The sequence below is a fragment of the Cyanistes caeruleus genome, chromosome 12 (assembly GCF_971803275.1).
Source record: "Cyanistes caeruleus chromosome 12, bCyaCae1.hap1.1, whole genome shotgun sequence".
Lineage (NCBI taxonomy): Eukaryota > Metazoa > Chordata > Aves > Passeriformes > Paridae > Cyanistes > Cyanistes caeruleus.
The window spans coordinates 13,977,215-14,002,013 of NC_141712.1; the positions used below are offsets into that span (position 1 = coordinate 13,977,215).

Sequence of the window (24,799 nt, forward strand, 5' to 3'; positions counted from 1 at the left end):
TGCAAAGAAAACACTGCTGAGAGGCTGCAGGAGACAGGGAGTGGAATAGCAACCCAGTCTCTTAATTCAACTGAAGTTTCACTCAATGCAGAGAGAGTAAATGAGAGGAAGTGATTTTTCTCTGCCAAGTCCTTTATTTAAATATAAAAGCTTTTCATGGCTACTTGCAAAAGATACTGTTAACAGCGTGGTCCTTTGCATGACACTTCTTTCAGGCTTAGGCTCCTGCAGCGTCAGCCAGATGATCTGGCCACTGGCTGTTGTGTTCCCACTATTCCTCTCACATCCATGGTCGTTGGATCTTTTTGCTGAGCTATTTCGGTGCACTTAGCTGAAACTAGCCTGGCTGCCAGCATTGCATGCTAAAACAGCCCTGCTACAGCTGAGTGTTGGAGCCAGTGTTGTGGAAGATGTAGACAGATTTAAATTGTGAAGGAATTTCATTCTTCTCATTAAAGAATCTTATCTTTCCAAAATGAGCTTGTTTTTTCAATGCTGGAAACATATACCAAGGAAGGACCATTTTATACTTTCTTCTCTTAGGTGTGTGCTCTAGAGTAGTGGTTGAGGCAAGATCCTGGATAAACCAGGCCCTTTGGACAACGGCTCACTTGCAGTGAGCAATCTCCTGTTTTGAAAGCTGTTCTGTCTGGGTATATGTGTTAAGGTTACTATTAGGATAAGTTAATATTAGGATATTAGGATTATCATCTGCTGTTGTGTAGAGTTGCAAGAATAAATAGGTCATGTGCTAGCACAGCATCTATGGAGTTACATACATGCAGCTGCTGGTGCCTGTGGTCTTTGCAGTCAGAGCTCATTCAGACACACCATGATACATTTTTTTCAGCTTTTTAATTAACAGAGACTTGAATTCCATATATTTCTTTCCACATTTCTTCAAAGCTCTTATGTTTGCCCTCTCCCCCCCACTTCAGCTTTGCCTAGTAGATTAGAGCCTGCTGGAAAACATAGAGCACATTGTGAAGTCCAAAGCAAAAGCTGACTCAGCGATCCTTCCCATTTAGGCTGCCACTGTTCATGGAACAGGAGGTTAGCCTTAAATTCCTTCTGCCAAAAAATACTGCTGCCCATTTTATTAACTGTTGCTGTGTCCTTCAACTTTGTTTTTTTTAAAAAGTAGTCTACTAGTGCCTTAACAGTTTGAGTAAAAGGACTTTATTTTCATATGCTGGAATAATTCTCATTTTGCTCTAAGAAGCTTTGCATCTCTTCTCCAGATCTCTGGAGAAAGGTGCCATCCCAGGTGCCCCTGTCTCTACCAACAGTGTCCCCTGTCCTTGAAGGCTTTCAGCACATTCTCTCTTGAGGACAAGGGGCATGGTTGTGGTGCTGGGCAGGTCCCTTTAGAGCAGGCACAGGGCAGTACAGAAAAAAAAAGGCTTCCATGTCATTCCCATTATCCTTACTAGCTGGAGCTAGATCCACTCATAACCTCAGAGCAGATGGGCGTCAAAACCTGATCCATGTGTCTGAGTGTGATCTCACCAGTGAGTATGAGTCTAGATGCAGACACAGCAGCAGTGCTGGAGGGGCTGGTACTGAGGTGCCACTACAAAGAGGAAAGTGAATCTCATGAAATTCCTGTGTTCTTCATAAAGCAATCAGCGACAACTTGCAATGATGTTCCAGGGAGAAAGTAGATTTTGAGGAGGGAGCTGGCCAGAGAGCAGTGCTTCATGTGACAGTGGTGGGAATTTTGGATGTCTGTTGCTCCCAGAAATATGCCCAAGTGCCCTTTTTTCATTGGTGTATTAAGATGTTACGTAGACTTAGCCTAGTTTCATTAATGGATTTAAAACAGGTTTTGGCACAAGGCAGCCAAGCACATTAGGAGTGGAACAGAAAATATTCTTCCTCAGTCCAAGAGCGTGGAATCTGTCTCTCACACCAACTAAAGCAAGTGACAAATACTGGTTTTGTTGTAATCTAAAATCTTTCTCTTTTCTCCCTCCCCCACATCCATCGTGTGCATGAGTGCATAGACTATTTATTAGCAAATTTAAAGCCACAGGCACAAAACTACTGTGGAGTCACCCTAAGGCCCCTGCACTAGGGGAGGAATATGTTGAATTAAGATACTTACCAAAGCAGCTGAATTCAGTCCCATGATTGCCTTGATTCCAGTTCAAGGTACTTATTGAAGCTTTTCCTTTTAACCCTTATTTCTTCTCTAGTCTGATCTGCATTTTTGACAGGTGATTATTATCACTGAAAGAACTGACAGCTCTGGTAGTCTCTAGTGCTGCAGAAGTCCTGATGGTGGTTTTAATGTATGCAGGTTGTCTTTGAATATTTGGAAGGAATGGCTTTGGAAAGCTGGTAGACAATATATGAAGCTTGTCTGTGCTGCTCTGTTGGCAAGACCTACCCTGGTCCCAGAACAACCCTGAGATCACAGGGTCTCTTGGACCTCAATGGGGAGCACTCCTAACTGTGAAACCCGAAACAAAGTGATGCCCATAACAACTAGACAACTTCTATAGGTATTCCCAGCACTTCCCTGGCTCTGTCCTTACAAAGGTGAGAAACTCTCAGCTTGTGCTTCTCAGCTCTACATCAGAAACCCAGCCTGGGTTTGTTCTTCATAGCAAGTGCCTCTTACAAAATTCATCTTGTTAGTGGGCAATCTGTGACTTGTCTGAGTCCAAAGGAGAAGCTCCTTGGTGCCAGACCCAAACTCAGGCTGTCACTGTGCAAATGCCTTCCTCCTGTACTGAAAGACTGTAGGGACACTCAGACCTGTTGCTCAGAGTGTCTCAATTAAGCCATGTTCAAAGTTGAATGCTTGTCATATTTCAAGACCCGTTGATGGGAAGAATATTCTTGGAATCCTAAAATGATTTGGGTTGGAAGGGATCTTAAAAGGATCATCTCATTCCACCCTCCTGCCTTGGGCAGGGACACCTTGCACTAGACCAGGTTCCTCCAAGCCCATTTAACCTGGCCTTTCAGACACCCACAGTTCCTCAAGGTAAGCTGTGCCAATGCCTTTCCACCCTCAACAGTGAGCGATTTCTTCCTAGTAACTAGTCTAAACCTTTTTTTCTTTTTAGAACCATTTTCCCATGTCCTATCACTACATGCCCATCCACCATGATGGATGATGAATGTCCTGGTGCAAAGACTCATGTGCAAGGGTTGAACAGCTAACAAAGGCTAGGATGAAATTAATTCCATGAAGGGCCCTATTTTTAACTTCTTAACTTACAAAATTCTTTGTAGCTGCAGTTGGGCAGGGTTCTGTCTCTTGCAACAGGGGTCACTGCTTCCATACAGTGCTAGAGTTGGTTTATCCTATTTTTACTAAGCTGCGAAAGTTGTTTTTCTAGTATGCTGTAACTCTGCTTGCTTCCCCACCCTTAGACTCCATCTGTACACTTTAAAATAGAAGGAGGAAGAGAGCAGAGAAAGAACAAAGGCTCATAATACGAATGGAAGGAAACTAGGGAAATTCAGGAGGAAATGGACAGTGAGAAATACAAAAAGATCCAGCTGTGCTGAATGCATGGGGTGTGAGTGCACAGAGATGCTTTCTGCTTGTATTCAGAGCTCAAGACCTGCATTGTGGAGCTGAACTTTCCTTTGAGTCAGTGACCTATTCAGACACCTAACAATGTCCATTATGTACAGTCAGCTTGTTTATGCCCTGTGCAGGGCTTTCATACCTTTTTTCCATGTACAATAAAACTATTTACAAAGTGGCCAGGCTGAGCTCAGTTTTGCTGCACGAGGTCTTGACCATCAGCTTTCAGCAAGCATCTTGTAACTTCAGAAAGATTTAAGAGGACAAGCTGTGATGACAAGATGCTCAGGGAGAACATCCACTGATGAAAACACTTCCTAGCTGATTGATAACTAATGTCTCTTTCTTTTGAAGGACAGGGAGAGGGGAAGGATGTAGCTAGAATTGGGTCCCTGCCCCTCATGGAGTTGTAATAACCAAATTGATGCGGTGAGGCAGCCTGAAGAGGCGACACCAGAGCAATGCTTGATGGCAGCCTGGCAGCAGTGCTTGTGCATTGCTGTGGGATGAGAACAGTGGAGAGGAGAAACCCTGGGAGCTGCAGGGGAACATGTCTGCCATGGACACCCAAGCAGTGCCATTGCTGCCTTCATCCTTGCTGTAGAATATGTGGGGCTGTCAGCCCATGGGAGAGCTATGCTTGCATTTGTTCTACAGCTGCAGAGGAACCAGCTGGCCCATGTTTAACATGCGAGGGGAACCCCCAGGAGGCTTTGTATGCTCTCTGTGGAGTTTGGGGCAGCAGCTGCAGAAGTGCCTAAGTGTGCTCCTCAGCAGAGATATCCTCTGTGACCTTGGGCAGCCCAAGGTTTTAGCCCTGTTGCTTGGAAACAGCTCCCACCTCCACTACAAAATTCAGCATGACTTTTTGGATCACATGGTGGCTCTGATTAACATGAGAGTTGAGGTACAGCTTTTGTGGTCGGAGAAATCATTATTTGACCTAAGCCTGTAGTTTTCAGCGCAAGGATGTAATTCTCAGTTGAAGGAGGTGCTCTTTGACCCAGCCTACCAAGAAGCAGCTGTAAGCAGTGACTGAAGGCTGAAGCTAGAAATAAGGTACACATTCATGCTGAGAGCAATTTGGGCACTGGAGCAAGTCTGTGCAGGCACTGGTGCTTTCTCCTATTTAAAGAGAGAAAGCATTTTGGCAACTTGCTTGTTCTGTCTTATGCCCTTGTTTAACGACCACTCATTCAGTTAGAGCTACTTAGCAGCTTTTAAGGCATTTCTTTAGGGAAAAAAAAGAGAATTGTACATATTCAGGAAAACATCTATCATCACTAGGAGCAGAAACTGTAGCTAACATGGTCCCCTAGAGCATGTGGGAGAGCTCTAGTTCCTTACTGCCTCTCTGCAGTCACTTCTGAGAGAACAGAACTAGTTGTGAAGGTGAAGAAGGATTTGGCAATGTTGCGCAACATTTAGAAAAAAAAAAATCAAGGGGTGCCTCTTTGAAACTTCAAACGTGTGTACAGCACATGACACACAAGGAGTGTTTTTATTCATGTTTGTTCTCAAGAAATTGTGTTGCTTTGTAAGCTGAGCTCTTTTAAGTGTCTTCAGTTTGGCACACTACAAGCTGGGCTTTAGCAGGCACTTCTGGAAGTTGTCAGCCTGAGCTGTATTTTCCTGACTCAGATCATTGCAGTAAGAACTGAGGAACGGAGCATTTAAATGGGGGGGGGGGGGGGGGAAGTAGAAGCTAGAGTGCAGCTAGATAATGTCAATCTTGTCATTGCTTTTAATATTCATTGCCAGGCACAGAGATCACACTATGTCAGTTTTAACTTAAGCAACCCATAGTCCTAGTCATCTTCTGCCTACGTACATGAAAGGGATGACTGAGCCCACAGCTGCTAAAGGCATCTCTCAATTACTTATATTTCACTGGGTATTTAAAGATTAGGTTGGGACGTAGAGGATGAAAGGGTTTTTCTTTATCTTTTAATAAGAAACTTGTATTTGCAGATATGAAAAAGACCAAAGACTGAAGTGTCTAACATGCTTCTCTTTTCCCTGCTGCTTCCTCCAAATGGTGTGGGGGTAGGGAAGCATGTGGAGGTCCTACAGGGAATAGAACAATGTTCCTCTTGGTCTACTGCTTACCACAGCCCAGCCCTGTTTCCCAAAATTGATGGGTAAGGATGTGCTGTGCTGGAGTTCTCATGACATAGCCTTGCTTGCAATGCAGGAGACCAAGCAATGTACAGGGAATTAAATATATGGGGTTTTGCACACTTTAAATATGAACAACAAAGGGGAGGATGTAATGTGAGAAGCACTGAGAGATTCCTCTAGTCTCTTGCTTTTGCTTTTTCAGCTGACTATCAAACACTCTTTGGGAAAAGGACCTCTTCACTAAACTTGTGATGCTCCAGCTCTTCAATCAATAAAGAGTCATGCTTGCAATCTCCAGAATATTATTTGGCAAAATCAGGGAGGACCAGACTAACCTTCTTCTAAACTTAAAGAAGGAAGCAAGGAAAAGAGTTTGGAGAAGATCTTCTGTCTGTATGGAAAACGGTGGGAAGGGGGTTGAAAGGCATGGATCCCAGTGTTAAACAAAGCCAGCAGCTTTCATATCCCCTTTAAGGCAGACACATGTGGCAGGAACAAAGATGCTTCTCGTGCTGCATGATCTCAGAAATGAGTAGTGTAGAGACTGCACTCACCCCAGCGTGTGCTCAGGAGAAGGGTGTGACCTGTTCCCACACAACCATCTCTAGAGCAGCCTGAAACCATGCTTAACGTTCTCCTGCCAGCCATTCATCATTATGTCAGCAGGTTGAAACAAGTGGTGAAGTTGCTTGAAGAGGATTTGATGGTGAGCAGGTTATATGTGGCGTAACAGACTTACCTAGTGTCTCGGGGCGCTTGCTTTGTTAGTAGCTTAACTGGACACAGAAAACTCTGACTTCATGATCCATAGATTTGGGGATGAGAGGAAGAGCTGGGCACACCAGACTCAGCACCCTCTGCATTACCAGAGGCACACGTTGTGGATGAGGAAGATGTGAGGCAAAGTCAGCCTGCCTGGAGAATAATGGAGATGCTAAGCAGGCCAGGCACAATGCTGCTCTGGGGAAGCTGAGTGAATCTGTGCCTCCTGCTGCTGGTGTGCTCCAAACCAGCTTGGGTTTTTCATGTGGCTCTGGGTGCAGCCACCCTATGCAGGCTGAAGGCCTGGGGGAAACCCTGCAGCTGAAAGTGCCCTTTGTTACTTGTCTGATTTTGCCTTCAGACCCTGAGGCTGTTACAACCGGCTAAGCCAAAAAAGCAAAGGAACCGTGGCACAGCAAGGAAAATCCCTGATCTGGATTAGACACATAGCTGAGTTACCACCACTTCCACAGCACAGCCAGGCTTTCTCAGCCAAGCTGCACATACAGGTAGTGTACAATCTGAAGGAAAGAAGTGCAAGGTGAAGAGGGGGTGACCCTGGTAGCCAGGCATAGCTAGGAGCCAGTACATATTGGCTCTGCCTCTGAGTTTGCTATGTGACTTCATCTCTGTGTCCTTCATCTCTGTGTACTGCTCTTCCCCAAGTTGCAGGGTGTGCCTCACACCCGCAGAGGGCTGAGGGGTTGTGTCGGTCCTCTTCTGAAGGGCAGCATCATTCCTTGTGATGCTTTAACCCTGAGTTAATTCTTCCAGGTCACCTTTCCTGTTACAAACCACCATCACCTGCAACTTTGGCCTCTCTGCTCCTGTGTTCATGTCCCTGCAATCTTTTGTTGCTCCTGAGTTTGAAAGAAGTGCTTGCTTCTTCCCACCTTCATCTCAACCAAATGTGCAAGGTTAGGAAGCCAGCAGGGAGAGCCAGCCTCAGCTCAAAGGAGAGGAAAGAGGTAAAATAAACACTTGCCTTCTGAAGTTTCTGCTTGGGACTATACCGATGCAGACTTTCCCATCTGCTCTGTTCACTGTGGAGTTGAGCACAGGTGAGCATCACCCCACCCGGGAGATGCTCCTGTAGGATTTTGCTGTGAGTGAGAAGAAAACTGAAGGGGGTTTTTGTTCATAATCTAAGAATCCTGCTTCTAAGTGGGGCCTTTAGGCATATATTTAAATGGCAAAAACTGTCAGTTTTTCTTCTGTCAGAATTCATTCCTGTTGCTGCATTCAGGCAAGGGTATACTGTGAAAAATGATCGTCTCTAGTGGCAGCTTCAGAGTCTTTTGCCATTCAGAATCAGTCTTGTTTAACTCTGCTGCTGAGAAAGGGCATTCAGGCAGTCTTGCTTTGTTTTTGTTCCCTTTGTACAGAGTCAGCATGGCAATGATAAGAGCAGAAAGTAAGCTTCAGTTTCCCTCTTGGACATTGTCACCAGGCTGGCTATCAAGCTTTGGGCATCTTTGTATTCTTCCTGTTCTTTGGAACAGGAGAGTAAATTGGAGTCCCCAGGTTAGGTGTCAGCCTGCAGAGATGTTTGTGGTAACCCAGAAGCAAGGAGGAACCCTAATTTGATGTGCCTTCAATTGACTCTTCCATATTGACTGCCTGCTGTGTCTGAGTTTTTCATGTTGTGTCAGAAGAGTGTTCTTCTGAAAATTCTGTATTTGTGTCCATGCTGCTGGGCCAGTATGGACAGTTTTCATACCCTGCTCTTGCTGCTGCCTGGAAGTAGTAACCATGTTTTTCTGCAGTATGACATTGCACTTCACCTTCTCCAGCACAGAGGATTTTAGAGGGTCGTTCAGTCTGTGGCCCCAACATGGTCATTCAGAGTCCCTGAGCAGTTTAACCCTTTAGTTTTTCTGCTGAAACTCTTAAAAAAGGGACTCAGTGAAGAGCACTGATTTGGTGGCATAAACCTTTCCATCAGACTCTCCAGGCTGGGTTCTGGATAACAGCTCTGCTCTACTCTTAACCAACCAGAACAAGCCTCTTATTGCAAATTGAGTCACCCAGTGTCACATTTGACTGATTGTGGGAGGGGGTGATGCTAGCTTTGAATGAACTGCCAAGTCTGCAGCTACTTGGCAGATTTTCCTTCGGAAGCTGAAGTCTTGAGGGAAAGCAGTCAGGTAAGAACCTCAGCTTTGGAGCAAGGAAAAGAAAATTTCTGCCTCTAAAGGCTGGAAGGAAAGGACAGCCACTCTGTCTGCCTTAAGCTAGGGTAGGAAACTAGGAGGCAAATTATTGCTGCTTCTGATTTTGTTCCTTTTCTGCAATGCCTGGCTTCAAGCAAACATCAGCTGGAGGGGGTGCAGAGGCTGACTGGGCTTTTGAACACTGGAGCTGGCAGCTTGAGAGAAGAGCTCCCATGTGTTCTTGGTTACACTGATGTCCCTGTGCCTGTGAAACTTGGGTGTGTGCTCTGGTTTGCAGCACTGCTTGTTGCCAACATGTGGCTGGATGTAGGTGGCCTGTCCTTGCTGTAATTTGGCGGGTACTAATACATCAACACTGCAGATCTGCCTTTGGTTAGCTCTTCCTCCTCCCAGATGTATAGCACTGCATGTGGGGTTTAGTTATCTGGAACTGAAAAGGGGGACCGTGCTGGAGGATGGTGTCTTGCCCTAGTTCAGTTACATGCTCAGAGACAAGACTGTATTGAAAAAGTTGGGGTTTTGCTATTGATTTCTCAGTCTATCCAGCCCCTCTCTAGTCTAGAAAACCTGTTTATTATCAAGAATGTTGCCATCCTGTTGGAATAAAACTGCTGTGTGACTTCTAACTGCATCCCTGCCTTACCAGCTAAAGAAAGAGCAGATCAGCTGGCTTGATTTAATAATAGAAGTGGAGGAAAGCTGATGGTGGTGCATATATTTTTTTTTGTTTGCAGTGATCTTTAGCTCAGAAGAGCACATCTCTGCTAATTGACTATTAAAAAAGATTGCTTGCTGAGGTGCGCTGGCTTGCCATTTCAATCCTTTAAGGAATAAGCCTCTGATCAGCTGCACATAGGGCTCTTAAATATAATCTGCCTAATGACTGGAGGGCTTTGACCTTATGTTATTAAGGCACTGATGTTTTGGGTTATAAACGAAACCTTTAGGGTGGGGGGCTGAGCAGGGGTGGGGTTTTTTTCTGAAATTATAATACTCCAAACAACAAAGGCTCCTTTTTAATCTCAAAGCAAGACTTGGAAGCAGCACAGAGCCATTCTAGAGATAAGTCTCTTTTAGCCCAAGATTTCTAGGATTGCACACATGTTACCACATGCCTGGACCACCAGTTAGACAGCTACCTGGCCACAGATCCTTTGTCCCAGTTACTGTGCATGCAAATAATGTGTGTTTGCGTGTGTTTACCCAGTTTGGAAAAAATCTGAGCCCTAAGGGATTCAAGCTTCCTTTTGTGTTATGAAAGGGGCCATGCTGAGACCCAGCTGAAGCAATGCTCACTGCCTGCTTTGCAGACACTGCAGGCTCCAGGAGGGTTTTGAGCCCATGCACTCAGTGTTTGAGGAAGGATGCTTAGTCTGGTGTTTCACGAGGATCCCAGCTGCCATTTTAAAGAGCTCTGCTGACAGAGGAAATCCCAACGCAAGCCTGAAAGATAGCAGCAGCTTGGGGTCAGAGTTGGAAAAGGCTGGGCAAAAGGAGGGGCTAGCTGCAAACAGTGTCAGAGTGGCTCTTTCCCTCTTCAAATCTGTTTTGTTCAGCTGGCACCGTCCTCCTCCACAAGCACGGATGCAGAGAAGGAATGTTCCTTGTCGTGGCAGGCTTTGGGTCCTCTCCCCAGGGTGTGGGGATGGCACAGATTACTTGGATGCTTTCTGGTCCCGTTTTCCCCCACAGCCCAGTTGGTTGATATGCATCATCCTAAAGCCTTAATACTGTGTGGCAGTGGGCTAGAAATGGGAAGGGGAACAAGATTCACACTTGCTTTTCTGTTTTAGAGTAAATGCTACAGGAACAGTTGGTATTTCATTGCTGATACTAAACCTGGATGTGGGGAGAGAAGGGAGAATGTGGCTAATGCTGAACACCTGCTTCTGACAAATAATCCACTAGAGACCCTGCAGTAATTTTGTAAATCACAAGCACATTTTCAGCCTTCCCAGAAATGTATACTTCTAAATGCTAATAATCAAATAGCCTAAATTACCAATCCAGCAGATTAATCTATAAATTGAGGTGGGTTTAAAATAGCCGTTGGAGAACAATATTTAGTAAGTGGTATCTAGTTCAGTACTCTCTATCTCTTGTTGTTCTGACCTGACAAATAAAGCAATCTCTTCTTTGTGTTAAATTTATATGTGTCATAGGAAGGCTGTTTAAATGGTGTCTTTTTGACCCATCACACGGCATGTGTCTGTAGGAGAGAGGGCTCCTGCATGCAGCAGTGCTGCAAACAGAGTGGGAGACTGTGAAATGAATGATGCCTAGAGCGTCAAAATCCAGCCTGCCTGTTTTCCTTGCCTTTCCTTTCTTACACTTGTAATCAGAGAATATTGGATGTTTGTTGGATTGATCATAATAAAGCCTCAAAGCAAGGATCAGCAGTGGGAGCAATGTATTTAATTTGTTGTAAACTGAAGTAAAATTGCTCTGTGCATGTTTCACTAAGATGAGTCAGGTTGCCACCTCTTTCTAAGGTGACATTACAGGATGTCTGTCTGCACACTTTGGCTTTTTATTTGGGAGAGGAGAGGAGGGAGTTGGTTTCCTTTGCAGCAGCAAGGGCAAAATAGGCTTTTAATAAAGCTTCAATTCTGCAGCTGCTGCTAAGTTAAAAAAAGAAGTGCTGGCACTCTGTCCTCCTGGAGATGAGCCTTTTCCAGCTCTCTTCCATGACCCAGGGATGTGAGCCATCCCTTCTTGTCTTTTTCCCTTTGTGCTGCTTTCTTGGATGAGAATAACATGAGAACTTCTTCCCTTGGCAAGACTTTACCTTGCTTCACCTTTTCTGCCCATGGAAGTGGTTTAGGTTTGTGAATGGAAGGAAAAGAGTCATAGAAGAGGTGCTGTAGCGTAGATATCATGGAGGAGGTTTTTTACTGGTTATAAATAGACTCAAATCTCTGATTATAGACCCTGAAGAGAACTAGAAACTCAAAAGTCAAAAGATAAGAAAAGGAGGAACTTGATATATAATGCTTTCCACCAAGGTGCATATGGATCAGCAAAGTGTTGCTGGGGACCTGAGAACAGCCCTGCTGAAATACCAGATTACAGTCTAGATATGGGCAAGAACACTTTGTCCAAACACTACTGTGATTGAGCCAGATAAGGGAATTTTTTTGTTCATGCAGAAAGTTTCCTGCTTCTGACTGGTCTCCTGGGAGGTTCAGCAAGACCTCCTTGTACCTGGCTGTTTGCAGAGCTTCATCCTCGTGCTGCAGAGCCCAGCAGAATGAAGTCAGGAGCAGGGCAAAGCATCTCCCTCTCCTCTCCCTTCAAATGTATTTTTCTCTCCCTTTGCTAATAGTAGCCTCTGAAATGCATAAGAATTGTTCACAAGCAGATTCTCCACTGGAAACCACCAAATGTTTTGAGCAGCTTGAGGCAGCTGGTTTAACAGGAGAGGACTCAGAATACAGATGTAACTGGGTGCTTAATATCAGTGAGCACCCTGCAGTACCAGTGTAGGGATATCCCAAGGTAGCTCTTAGGCAGAGTGTGACAGCCTTGTTCCTTGATGCAGTTGTCACAGATGAAGTTAGAGAAAATGAGGAGTTATGCTATGAGTGAGATTCAGTCTCCTCTCTCTTGCCAAGGACTGCTCTCCAGGAGCTAAGAGTAGGCAGAATGGTGAATGACCTGACTCTAGCAGTGTGGGTCATTGGGTGCTGCATGCTGTGAATGCTTTCACTAGTGCTTATCTGGGAGTTTTGCCAAGAAACTGGTGCTGGGGGAACAGAATCTCAAGCTATAAGGCAGAGAAACTTTTACTAAGAGATCTGGTTGTAATTGAAAAACAAGGAAACAAAACCAGCTAGAGAGGGTGACAAGGTTCAGAGGATTGCTCAGTAAGTTGGGTCAAAAGCAATTTAGTTGTCCTGAAGCAGATCACAGAAACAGCTGAAAAGTGGGCTGGACAGAAACATGGGAAAGGAGAGTAGCCAAGAAAAGTCTTGAATTTCCATGGCACAGTGCAAAGGGCAGGAATCTCATAGGTTAGGTGCTTGAGAGTTCCAAGTGCCTGCCTGGGTACCCTCTCTGAGCCCCTGCCTTCTCTGGAGTCGTGGCATTTTCCTGAGAGCTCCCTGTGAGCACTTGTGGTCAAACTATAGCCTGCATTTCTCAAAGAAGCATCCACTCACAATGGAAAGACTTAAAATTTAGGATCCACCACATCCTTTGGGAAGCTGTTCCCATAATTAATGCATTTACCACGTAACTGTTACAGTTCCCTGAAGGAGTTTGAGTCCTCAGCTGGCAACCTGCCTCCCTTGCTCAGTGCTTTCAGTGCACATCTTTCTGCCTCCTGAGACAAAAATCTTGCTACGAGGGTGCTAAAGGCCTTCCTGGGATCATGGAGGCTTCTCTAGCCAGGGAGCTGAACCTGTTCCCTCCAACCAAGAGTGTGGAGTGAGTTTTGTGAAGCATTAGTCCGTTCATTCATCAGCAGTCCACTGATCTTGTCTCCTCTCTGGGTGGATGTGTGCCTTCCTGGTTTGCCCTCAACAGCTGGTAGGTCACGCAGGATTTGAGAAACAGCTCTGGCATTGTACCAAGCAGAGGCTGTGGGACACTCAGCAGTGAATTCCCGAGATGATGTGTCATGAAAGCCCTGGCCCTGCCAGTCCCTCTGCATGAGGTTGCTGGAGGTAGTGGGAGCCTTGCCAGGTTGCAGTCCCCATGTTCAAGGAGAGCTTTGGCTTTCTGAGGAGATTTTGGTAAGTGGATGTTAGTTACAAAATCTGTTTGGGAGTCTGCAGCTTTGTGTGGGCAGGAGGGAAGCCTCTTACCCCTCTGCCTGCCTCCAGCTGGAAGGTGACAACAGAGCTTGTGGTTGGGGGAAGTCAGCTGTTTCCATTTTCTTCTGCTGGAGACTTGAAATCTATTTCCAGTGAGGTGGGTCCCTGGGAAGCGAAAGGGCATTTCTTCTAAGTGAATGTTGCCAAAGCCAAAAGGCACTGGGAAGTGGGCTTGCCAGCCTCAGACATTTAAAACACTTCAGTCAAACCCTGGAAGAGAAACAGAGGATAATCTTAGTTTTTCCTCTTACGTACATTTTGGGCTCTCTACACTGTCCTCTGGTTTGTTATTAAGCTTTTCTGCAGCCTTGTTCTTGTTGAGAAGAAGAGCACATCCTTCCATCAGTTGACTTTCTATTGTCTGTTCTCTCCTAGCTGGACATCATGTTTTATATGGCAAACATCTTTAAAGCTTTTAGGGTATTTCTCTTCCTTCCTTACCCCCAAAATGCCCTCTTTGATCTGGATCGTTGGACCAGCTCTTAATCTAGGCTGGAACAGGAGAAAGTAATTGTGATGGATCCCCCAGTGATATTACCCTTCCCAAAAGCAATTAAACGTGATCAAACCCTCATTTATATTTTATGACTGCTTGTAGCAGTGCCCAAACATTTATGGTCCCCCAAAGTCCCAAGTGCTGCCAGGCCAGGCTTTCCACTGGAAGACAATGCATTATATTTATGCTATTGGTTAACTTGCACAACACTGCAAAGCAACCACTCCACTGGGTTCTAGCTTGTTGCTTGTTGTAGTGATGCATTTCTGCTATGCAGCCCTGATTCTCCTTCACCCTCACTTAATTTCCCAGGAACTTTCCCTTCTCCTAGGCTGCTGAGCTTTGTGAACATTTGCCAGAGGAAGGCAGTGTATTTGTTTTAATCAGATCTATTCTTAATGCTGTCAGATTAATTGCTGGGCTAGGAGGGGGTCCCTCCCTGCCTCTGTCCTGCCATTCTCACCTCATTTTGATCAAAGACTGGCATTGATCTGATACAGTGGGAAGCTAACCAGGACTAAATACTAAGGCTGTCTAGTAGCCACAGAGGAAGGGACTCTGCAGTGCTGGGGGGACACTGGGGGTTGTTTTCTCAAGCGTAGTTTGGGTGTTGGATCCTTCTTGCATGACACACTGTGCTGTAAAGAGTGACCTGGGAATCACACCAGCTGCTCAGCCATCCACACTCATTCACTTTGAAATCCCTTTAGCACTGGAACAATTCCATTAGCAGGACTTCTTAGGCCTGGTTTGGAGGGTTTCTCTGCCGATTAAAACTAAGTCTGTGCACCAGTGTGGAGAGCTTGTCATAATCAAGACATTCTCTTCGTACCTTGGGGCTGCTTGCAGCTGAAGTCTTGAACAAAGGATCTGCTGTTAGACAAAGGAGGAAGGAGTGAGCCTCTGAAGAGGGGAAGAACTTCTCTGTTTGCCAGCATTTTTTTCTATTCTTTTTTTAAGGATTGGTCACCAATTAATCCATGTCGTTTTGCAGACAAAGCTGTTAACATTTTTAAGGTTGCGTGGTGAAATAACTTCAGTGCTGTTGGTTCTAGCAGCTCTGAATGTTCTCAAACAAATGCCTTTTAAGATAAAACTGGCCTGTGCTTGATCCCAGCCCAGAGCTGTGGTCGTTACTCTTTTATTTGAAACGTTTCAACTGAACCCAGTGAAGTCAGTGAGAGCTGCAAGTGTTTCAAAGTCAAGTCACACTTGTTTCCATGGCTAAATATGGGCGTAATGCAGGGTGTTACTCTAAAATGCTTCAGTGCCCAAGTTGGAGTCCAGCAAGTGTGCTGTATGCCACAGACACCACCTGCAGTAGATTCTGACAGCTTTCAAGTCATCAACCTGTTGGACCTGAGTACCAAATGCATTGTGCCCTCTCACTTTTATTTTTTGCTCTTACCTGCTGTTGGGTGTGAGATGCCTCACACCCACGTAGGAGTGTAAGCTCGCAGGCAGCTTAAATATGTGTGAATTTCTGCTGATTTCTGTCTGTTGGGTCCGAAGTGAGAATGATAGAAGCAGGACACCTTCCTCCCCCACCCTTGCACATTTCTCACACAGTGTGGACTGTTAAAGCTTTATAAGAGGCATTTCTTGCCAGTCTCAGTGGCAGCACTAAGATACAAAATTAAATTATGCCTGCCACCTTGGCGTGGGGTAGCTGCACTAGTTCTGTGCTGGTGCAGTAAAGTCCATCTGAAGCTGCACATTTATTATCTCTAAACGTTTGAAGAACTTAAGATGAATGTAAAATATATATGAAGAACATGCATGAGATTTTTTCAGTAAAATTAATTAATACAAGCAGTGCTTTGCAAATGCAATTTAGTCCATGTGGGAACAGTTTGGGGAGTTCTGGTGCATGTATGCAGTCCTTCAGTGGCAGGAGGAGGTCTGGTTTGTATTGCGTGGATGCCCTGGGTGGAGGAGAGCTCACATGAGGAGTGACTGCAGCTTCCAGCTGGGAGGGGGCAGCTCCAGCTTCATCAGCATTTGGCTGCAGCTGCAGTGCTGTGTGTAACAGGGGCGTAGCTTTGGCTGTAGACCAAGCCCAAGTTGCAGGTCCTTACCCGTCAGCTGAGCATCAGACAGGGCTGGTTATAGTGCTGGCCTGGAGTCCTTAACGTCTTCACAGTATCAGAAGTAATTTGAATGCTACAGTTCTTTCAATTAAGCTCCCGTTGAACTCCATGCACAGATATTGTAATATAATTGGCTGGCATGCTGCAAGTGCATTAGGAGAGTCTGCTGCTGAAACAGCCTCTGTCTGTGCTCCAGGCTGGAGGGGAGCCAGAGCAAGCCCTGGGCTCTGCACAATGTCATACTGATTAGGAGGGTGTGAGATTTTGTTTTTGCTAAAATAGTTCTGCCAGTAAGCCCAGAGGGCAGCTGCAGTTACACTGGTACAGAGGGGGCCTTATGCTGCTCTGAATTGTCCCTGGCTCTGGGGCAGGCGAGGATGCTGCTGGGAGTACCTTTATCCTGCAGTAACAGCCTGTGCATGGCTGAGTGCTACCCAGCTCCACAAGTGCATCTTGATTTTGTTGGTATCCACCCCATAGCAACTTTGTCTCAGAGGCCCAAGGGAAATATTTTGCTTCCTCTGGTTGTTAGGAAGTGGGTTCTCCATGGCAGCAGTCCCTTCACAAAGGGTTCAGTCCTGAGCAGGAAACCCTGGTCCAATCCCTAATGAGCCCTTCCTGCTGATAAGGGAACCTGCGGGTCAGGGGCTCTGCCTGAGCCAGTCAGCTCCCCAAGAACCGATGTGCCTTTTGATGAGCACATCGTCCAGAGCCTGTAAAATGAGACTCCAGGCCCTTCAGAGAAGTGGGTGCAGACCTAGATACCACAGAATGGGACCTGCCTGAGGAAAGAAAGGCCAGCTCTGGCAGAGCTGTGGTATTGCTGCCGCTCTCTGACATTCCTGAGCTAGAACAGCCCATCTCTCTCCTCCTCATGCCTCTTCCTGTGCATGGAGACCCAGCACTGGTTTTATTCCTGGAATGACTGTATTAATGTGTGCAGTATTATGTGTATTTACACCTGAGTTATTCCCCAGTTTGGGAAGTGGACTGGAGAATAAGGTGCTGTCCTGTTTTGGAACAAGGAAGCTCTTAGATCTCTTTTTCCAGCTTTGCACTTTGGAAAGACCTATCCAGTACTGTCCATGACATGAAGATAGGATGAAGTATTTGTGTATCTTGGAGAGTGCACTAAAGAAGAAGTCGCTGACTGGTATCTCTGCTGGCAGCTCGTGGCATGGTGCTCTGCAAGCCCCTTAACCAGCTGCTGTGTCAGTTTTGCTGTTCAAAAGCTGGTTCCATGACACTTATTTCCCTCCTCAAGGTGAGGTGCAGTCTGCCAGAGCAGCATTGCACAACTTCTAAAGTCACAACCAAACTCACTGTGCTGGATTAATAACAAATCCAGCAATAAACCTGGAATACTGGAACATTACATTATGAAATACTTTTGTCAGGCAATGCTTGCTGTTGCTGCTGGGAATTGGTAGTGACATCGTTTTTTCCCCCTGTGACAAATCTTTGTTCCCCCACTGACTATATTTAGACACAAATACATCCAGAATCAACTGTGCCCGTGGCAAACTGTGCTACTGCCTGCAGCAGCCCTCACCAGGGCAAAATCACGTGGGCTTTTATCCTGTCACATCTGCCCTTGCCTCTCCACACGGATGGAAAACGCATCATCTCAGCCAGGCTTCGATTGCTGGGCTGCTGGGATGGAGTGGTTTGACTGTCCTTGCCTGATGGTGCCTGTTATACCCATCTTAAACTTTTCAACATACAACCTGGCTGTGGGAAGGAGAGCTATCATTCTCCCTTCTGGACAGGTTACACCTCCTCTTCTGTCTGTCACACTGCTGTTTGAATACTAGTATGCTTTAGTTGTGATCCTCCTCAGGGCAATTGCCTCCTTGACTCAATGGAGCCAGTGTCAAAGACTTCCTACAAGTAGGAGGAAGTGAACATCACTGTTCATATAGGGGTCTCCACCATGAGACTGTCTGAGGTCTCAGGGAGTATGGGGTGACATTAGAAATTAGAAAGGACCTGGGGCTCAGCTTAGCTCTTGAGATTGCAAAAGCAGTGATGACAAAGCAACTTGGGGTTAGCCTGGGTTGGCAAGCCTGAACAAAAGCCTGTGAAAAGTTTACTCACACTATCAACTGGAGTTAAAACTCCCATTTCCTTGTTCCATATAAGTACTTGAGGCTGGTCCTGCTATAGTCAGATCATGCTTCTTCTGCAAGTGTGCAGTCAGAACGTTTTCACCAGGAGCTGACTCCTGTCAGCGAAGCCCTCCAGGCAGCAGAAGTCAGTCTGCCTTGGTCTGCTTGCAGGATCACAGGCAGGGTAATTCCTATTTTCGCACTGCACTTGCATCTCTTGCTGCCTTTGAACACAGCTGCCCACTCTGCCGTGTGCTGAGGGTTTTGTCCCAGCCATGGCTGCTTTTCCACAGTGGTTTTGTGCTCTTCAGAGTGCAGGAAGTTTGATGGCCCTCACTACAAAGATATAACCCTGCATCAAAAATCCCCTCTACTCCTAGAGCACTTTAGGCAGCTTCTTTGGTTCAGTTTGTGTGTGCTTTATGATACACGCTGGGTACCTGCTACCAGCTCAGCAAGTGGAGCATATGGACAGGCACCACTGGGTTGGCAGTGAGTTCTTTGGGCGGTGCTACCCTGGCTGGGCGGTGGGAACCCATCAGTCCTCTCCCTGCCAGCCTGCCTTGGGCAGTACCCTCCAAACAGGATCATCACCAACCCTCTAGCACCATCCACCCTGCTTTTATCTTCATTTCCTCCTTGCTTGCTTTTTCTTTCCACCTGGGATTTCAGTGTTTGTTTGTTTGGTGTTGAAGAGGCTTTCTTGTTTGCTTTTTTAAATACCTGTTGTGACAGGCAGAGCTGAGAACAAGCCAGGTTGCTCTGTGTATCCACCCAAGAGCCTGTTGGGGAAACAGTGTCAAGTAGGGGCAGGAGGGGAAAGTAGAAATGAGGTTGGGTTTTTCCTGGAAGACTTTCTGTCCTCGGCTGGTTATGTGAGGTGAGGGGTGAGAAGAGCTGGTCAGTTTTAGGTTCTGAAGAACAAAACCTGTTATATCGTTCTGGGGAAGATTTCTGCAAGCTAGCAATACCAGGCACTGTTGTTCTGCTGCTCTCTGCACGGTCCAGCCAGACCATCCTGACCTTAAGGAGCAGCTGGCACTGTGCTTGTCTTCCTGACATGTGCCCCTCTTGCTCTCTGCCAGTGTTTCCCCTCTGTTGAGGAAGAATGAGCAGCAGAGCTGGCACATGGGCACCAGCCAGGTCTCTGCATGCATCCCTCTCGTGCAGTGTCTCTCACACCCTTGCACACAGAAGGAAGAACAGCAGGGTGGTTGATCCATGGTGCTCTGGACAGGAATATCCCACTTCATTAAAATGAGTATTTACTGGCTGCATCAGTTGCCCAGCTGTGGTTAGTTTGCATGAGAACCATTTCCTGCAGTTAAGGAAACTATTCAGTTTTACAGCAGATGGTGGAAGGAAAAGATACTACAATGTCCAAAATCTTCTCTTTGCTGAGTGGGCAAGTTTTTCACCTGAATCTGCCATCAAAACACTTGGGGTGAAAGGAACAGAGCAGCCATTGCTGTGCTGCAAGTAAATATCACAAGTCCAGTGAGGAAGGGGGTGGCAGGCGCAGGAGAGGGACAGTGGGAGAGACAGGGCTGGGTGGTCAGAATGGTGCTTTAAGGGCTTTGGGGCCTGAGATGCCATCTCTCTGCACTTGGTAACATCTACTTGCCAGCACCCTGTCCTGGTAGTGGGATTTGACATGCTGCTCAGGGCTGCAGGGAGTCAGCAGAGAAGTGGTTTGTTTTGTAGTGTGTGACTGAGTTGGGTTATTCTGCTTGAAGCTGTTGGAAAGCCATTCCTCCATGCTGGAGATCTGGGAATGGATGCCTCCTGCTTATCCTATTCTGCCAGATGTCATAAATACACTCCCCTTTGCAGTAGTCTCATCATCTAACACACAAGAAAAACTATCCATCAAGTTCTGAACCTTGCTCAAACGTGTTTTTTTATAGGTTATAGGTGTAACCTGCCTTTTTAAATGATAATTGGTAAAGGTGATCTCTGATAATCTGCTTCCAGGGGCTGGGGCAGAAGGCATAGAGGCTTTCCTGGCCTTGCAAGTTTTCCTACTGATGAAATTATGTCATCTCTGTGAGGCCACATTTATTTCTGCAGAAGGAAGGATTGCTCTGCAGTGCCTCATGGAGAGTCACCAGATGTTTTGGATGGATGTTGGAATGTGATGGAGTGTCCAAGACCAAATTGTCTCTGCTCTGGGAGGTGCAAAACCTTGCAATCAGGCCAGAGAAGTTGCCCCACTCTGTTGTCTTGTTTCCTCTACCCCATAGCTCAAGGTGTGTGGGATGCCTTGGTGAAATCAGCATAATCTGAAAAAACACTCTTCTTGTTTCAGGTCTTGCAGCAGCTGCTTTGTCACAAGACCCTCACTGGCAGAACAGGTTATTTGCCACTGTTTAATTGGGGCCTAGGGGGCTGGTTTTCATTAGTGGGGGAAAAACAAGCAACTCATTTGTGATTTGCATACATGAGTGACTATCCTCTTCTGTGTGTTTGCTCACATTATTTCCCCAAAATGTGGCATAATAAGAAGAAGGGTGAGGGAGCATTGAAATGTTAGCTAAGAATCACACTATGTTCAGTGTTTTCTTACAAATTGATCCCTTCTTAAAACTATTGATAGATGACAGAATTAGGACCTTTCTGCTACAGAAGTTGTTATCTACAGCAAGAAGGATACAAGGCAGGTGAAGTAGCACAGGGTCTGTGGTCTGTGGAGCCAGCAGAAGCAGAGCAGCAGAGGGTTTGTGATCCCCAAGGGTGGAGGTCAAGCTAAAGCTTGGGGACACTGCTGGCTCCTTGGCCAACATTTGAGTGTCCTTTGGGCTCAGTTTGTTCATTGGTGTTGGACGTGATCTGTCAGCTCCTTCAGTCTGACCCTACTGGTCCCTGCCCGCTTCTGGCCAGTCACCTTGATCTTCTTAGGCCAGCTGGTGCTGGTTCAGCTGTTAAATAGTCTCCATAGGTATTTCACAAAGACAGGAGGTGCTTTTTCTTCAACAGCTGCAGCATGGCTGCTGTGGGATAGGAGAGGCTGATTTGCAAAGACATCTGAGATCCACTGTGTCAAGGGAAAAGTGAGGGCAAACAGGAAGAGCAGCACAGGGCTCTGCCTCTGGATAGCAGGAATGTTCTGCATGGATGGAGGAAGAAAGTGTCTTGGCAGCAGTGGAGCAGACAGATATCTTGGTGAATCACAGGTTCAGCCTGAGTCACTGCTGTCACACGGTTGTGAAAGAGGCACACGTCATAGGGGGCCGTGTAAGGAGCTGTGTGCTTCCCAAGGCATCTGAAGCATTCCCCCTGCTCCCAGTGCTGGCAAATCCATCACTCCTGCAATTCCCCTTTTGGATGCTGCGTTTTGAGGAATACACGGGCCAATAGCCAAGAGTCCAAGGAGAGCAGTGAGAGTGGTCAGAGGGCTGGAAACCATAAGGAATGAGAAAAGCTTGAAAGGACCTGGGATTGTTTAGTCTAGGAATGAGCAAGCTGGAGAGGGGAGCAATATGAAAAGCTTTCAAAGACATAAAAGGCTGCTGCAAAAAGTGAGGGAGTGATCTGTTTTTAGTAGCTTCTAGGAAGAAGATACCAAGTCACAGGCTGAGCAAGGCAATTTAATTATGGGGGAAGACTTACATAAGTGAAGGGCTTATGAAGTACTGAAACCTCAGTGCATGTGGGATTGGTGTCAGGAGACCTTCAGAGCACCTGTCTCTGGGTGGGAGAGGAACTCATCCTGCTTTGGCTGGTGGGATGCACTATGAAACGTTTGTAGCCGTGTTCCCAGTTGCTGGAAGAGTATTTTCTAAAACTTGTGATGAATTCTGCCTCTTGTAAACCAGCATGCATTTCCCAGGTGCTGCTGACCTTCCTGTTACAAGACATCAGGGATTACATGTGGCAGTGACACTTTATCATTGCTGTAGCAGCAGTTTTCCAAGCTCCTGGTCAGGCTGCAGGCTTGCACCAAGATGGGGGGGAAGCATCATTGTTAAGGACAAGGATACAGAGCATGTTCACCTATGGTGGGACATCAGGGAGCCCATGGCTTGCTGCTTGTCCCTGTGTGTGACCATGCCAGATGATGCACAGGCACAGTCCTTGTCCTGATGATATTAGATGGTGCAGGGGAATCCCCCCACCAAGGCAGAAAGGCAGAGCTCCCCAGCTTTATTCTTTCTTTTTTTTTTTTTTTCTTTTCTTTTTTTTTTTTTTCTGGTTCAGGGACAGATATTGGCTGTGCTTTGTAATTGTGAAAATTCAGAGCATGTCTTTGTGTCCTAAATAGGCGATTGTCCTGATCTTCATCCCTGGGATCCATTATGTCTTAGCAAATTACTTTCTCTCTTTTAAATGCCCTAGTGATTAAAGATGCCACAGCAGATACCCTTAATGAGTACAAAAAGGGTAATAATTCCTCTTGTTGGCACTGAATGCAATTAATCAGGCCCCGTTACTTGCTTTTTAAACAGATGAGGCATTTAAGGCCAAGCAAGTTTTTAATTGGACTTTAATGTTTCTCATTTACTTCATTTTGGCACAAGCGTAAGAATTCCCACCCCCAGGTTTGCTGGATTTATTCAGGGTGATAAAAGGCTCAGCGTGGAATGAAGACTCAGCAGCAGACTCAAACATGTCCTTCAGCCTGTGTCTGGCCCCACTGCCTGGCCCAGGCCTGGTCCTGCTGCAGCAGGACAGAATTGTCTGGACAGGAGCAAAACCAGGTTGTCCAGCCCAGAGCCAGTTTCCAGCATAGGGCTGACATTGGATATTAATAATATTTCTGGAGTACTCATCAACACAAAGATGCAACATAGCCTGCCCTTTTTTGTCAGGTTCCTTTGCCTTGAAGGAACTGTTGACTTGTGGGTGTTCTTGTGATTATCTAGATGCCCTTGATGGAGGTCCATATCATAGCCCAGACTCCATAGCTTCAAACAAGGAGTGAATTAAATGTTTTAATCAGTATTCCTGAGATTCATAGGCAAAAGGACATACAGACATCTTGAGCACCATTACAGATGGATATGAGCATCCAGATGTTAATTTATGCCAGGAATTGCCATGGAAGAAAAGACATCATAAGCAGCCCTCATCTAATTTGCAGCTTCTGCTCCCTGAAACCAGCACCACTTCTTTTTCCACCTCTGGCCATGAACCATCTTGCCTTTGATTCCCTTCCCTCCCATCTATCCTCCACTGTGGTCTGGGGACAGTAGTGGCCTGTCAGAGGGTCCCAGTTTGTGTTTCACTCAGAGACGTGTTCAGCAGCTCAGCTTGGCCGATTGGCCCCTGTTCCAACTCAGCTCTTCCCCACCTGCAGCCAACAGCCCAAGGTTCAGCCAAAAAGGATCAGTCTTGGCATGTGTGAACCTGCATCTGAGCCTGCTTGTCACTCTGCAGGGCAGAGATCTCTCTAACACTCAGGAAAGATCCCAGAACTTTCAGTTGAATTTTTCCAGGTGTGTGCTGTGTCCTTGCAGTCAGATCTGTCTGTATTTCAACTGACAGTGACTGCACTTTCACCCATGGAAAGGTCAGTGGATGTAGATGAGCTTGGGTGTCCTTGGATAGGTGAGGTAGGTTTTGGGGGGTTTTTGTCCAAAATAAAAAACATTTAGGAGAACTCTAGGGACAAGGGACAGCACCTGCCATTTCTACATCCCTGCTTTTCCCACTTCAAAGGTAGGAAAATCTTAAGCCCAAGTGTTTCAGGAAAATAAAGTGTATTCAGAGAAATGTGTTATTGAATACCTTGTGTTAATGTAAACACCTTCTGCCTGCCAGGCTTGGGACAGAGGAGCTTTGCCAGCTGGATCAGCCATAGCACTTCCCTAGATTTATTTCAGGACACCTTTAAGGCCTCCCAGTGCAGTGTGAGGAAGTGCTGTGCACGACCACCAGGCTCTGCTTTCCAGGCAGCTGTGCAACAGGGAATGCCATAGGGGATGATGCTTGCTCAATATTTTATTTGGTTCATCCTTATTTTTTGTCATATCTCCTTTCCTCTGACTCCCTCACATCTTGAATACATAGCTAATATTGTGTTTGAGCAAGGCTTGTGTAGTCCTGGGTAGCCAGATGTGGGAACCAAGTGTCTCCAGTTTTATATTGTGCTGAGAATATCTTTGACCATTTTTCCCCCTTACACCATTTCCCTGCCACCTGCAGATAAGGATACCTGGTGCCATAATGCCTTGAAAAGTAAGGCAGAATTGGAGGCTGTGGAAGAATCAAAGTTTTATTGTGTGATCATGGTGTGAAGGACTGTAGACATCTTGATGAGATGGTCAGGGATAAAGGCAAATCAAAGAGCATCCAGCTTGTTCTGTGTCCACACAGAGTGAACAACTACTGGCTGTTGGCCAGTGCTCCAGCCATGGGACTGAAGGAAATAAGAAGGCTAGGTACTAGGACATTTCTGCTCCTCTGGCTGGTACAGAGTAGGGACAGGCAGCCTTGTCCAGTTGCTATGGAGCCTGCCAAAATGTCCTTAATCCCCAATATATCTATGTCAGGAAGCTGAAACCCCAAGTGACTCTAGCCAGCCATTCTTTCATTGAGAGTCTTCTGGCTGAGGCTTACAGAGTTGTCATTTTCTTTGATTTAATTCCATATAAACTGCAGAATTATTTGCCTTTAGAGGCTTGCAAATTACGGAAGAATAAACCATGCTAATGATCCGATAAGGACAACTTTGGATACGTTCCC

General features: G+C 46.1%; 1 protein-coding gene across 2 annotated transcripts in view; it reads left to right on the plus strand.

Moving 5' to 3' along the window:
• The window catches only part of CFDP1 (chromatin remodeling protein CFDP1), a 62,143-nt gene that overhangs the window by 30,179 nt on the left and 7,165 nt on the right, over positions 1-24,799 (plus strand). Inside the window, exon 7 of one of the 2 annotated variants that reach the window (XM_086847590.1) lies at positions 5,871-10,640. The exons of the other annotated variant lie outside the window; for it this stretch is intronic. Coding sequence (XP_086703716.1) covers positions 5,871-5,920 — 50 coding nt within the window. The 3' untranslated portion in view covers positions 5,921-10,640. Of the gene's footprint in view, positions 1-5,870; positions 10,641-24,799 lie in introns of those variants that run through there. 2 annotated transcript variants of the gene reach the window in all.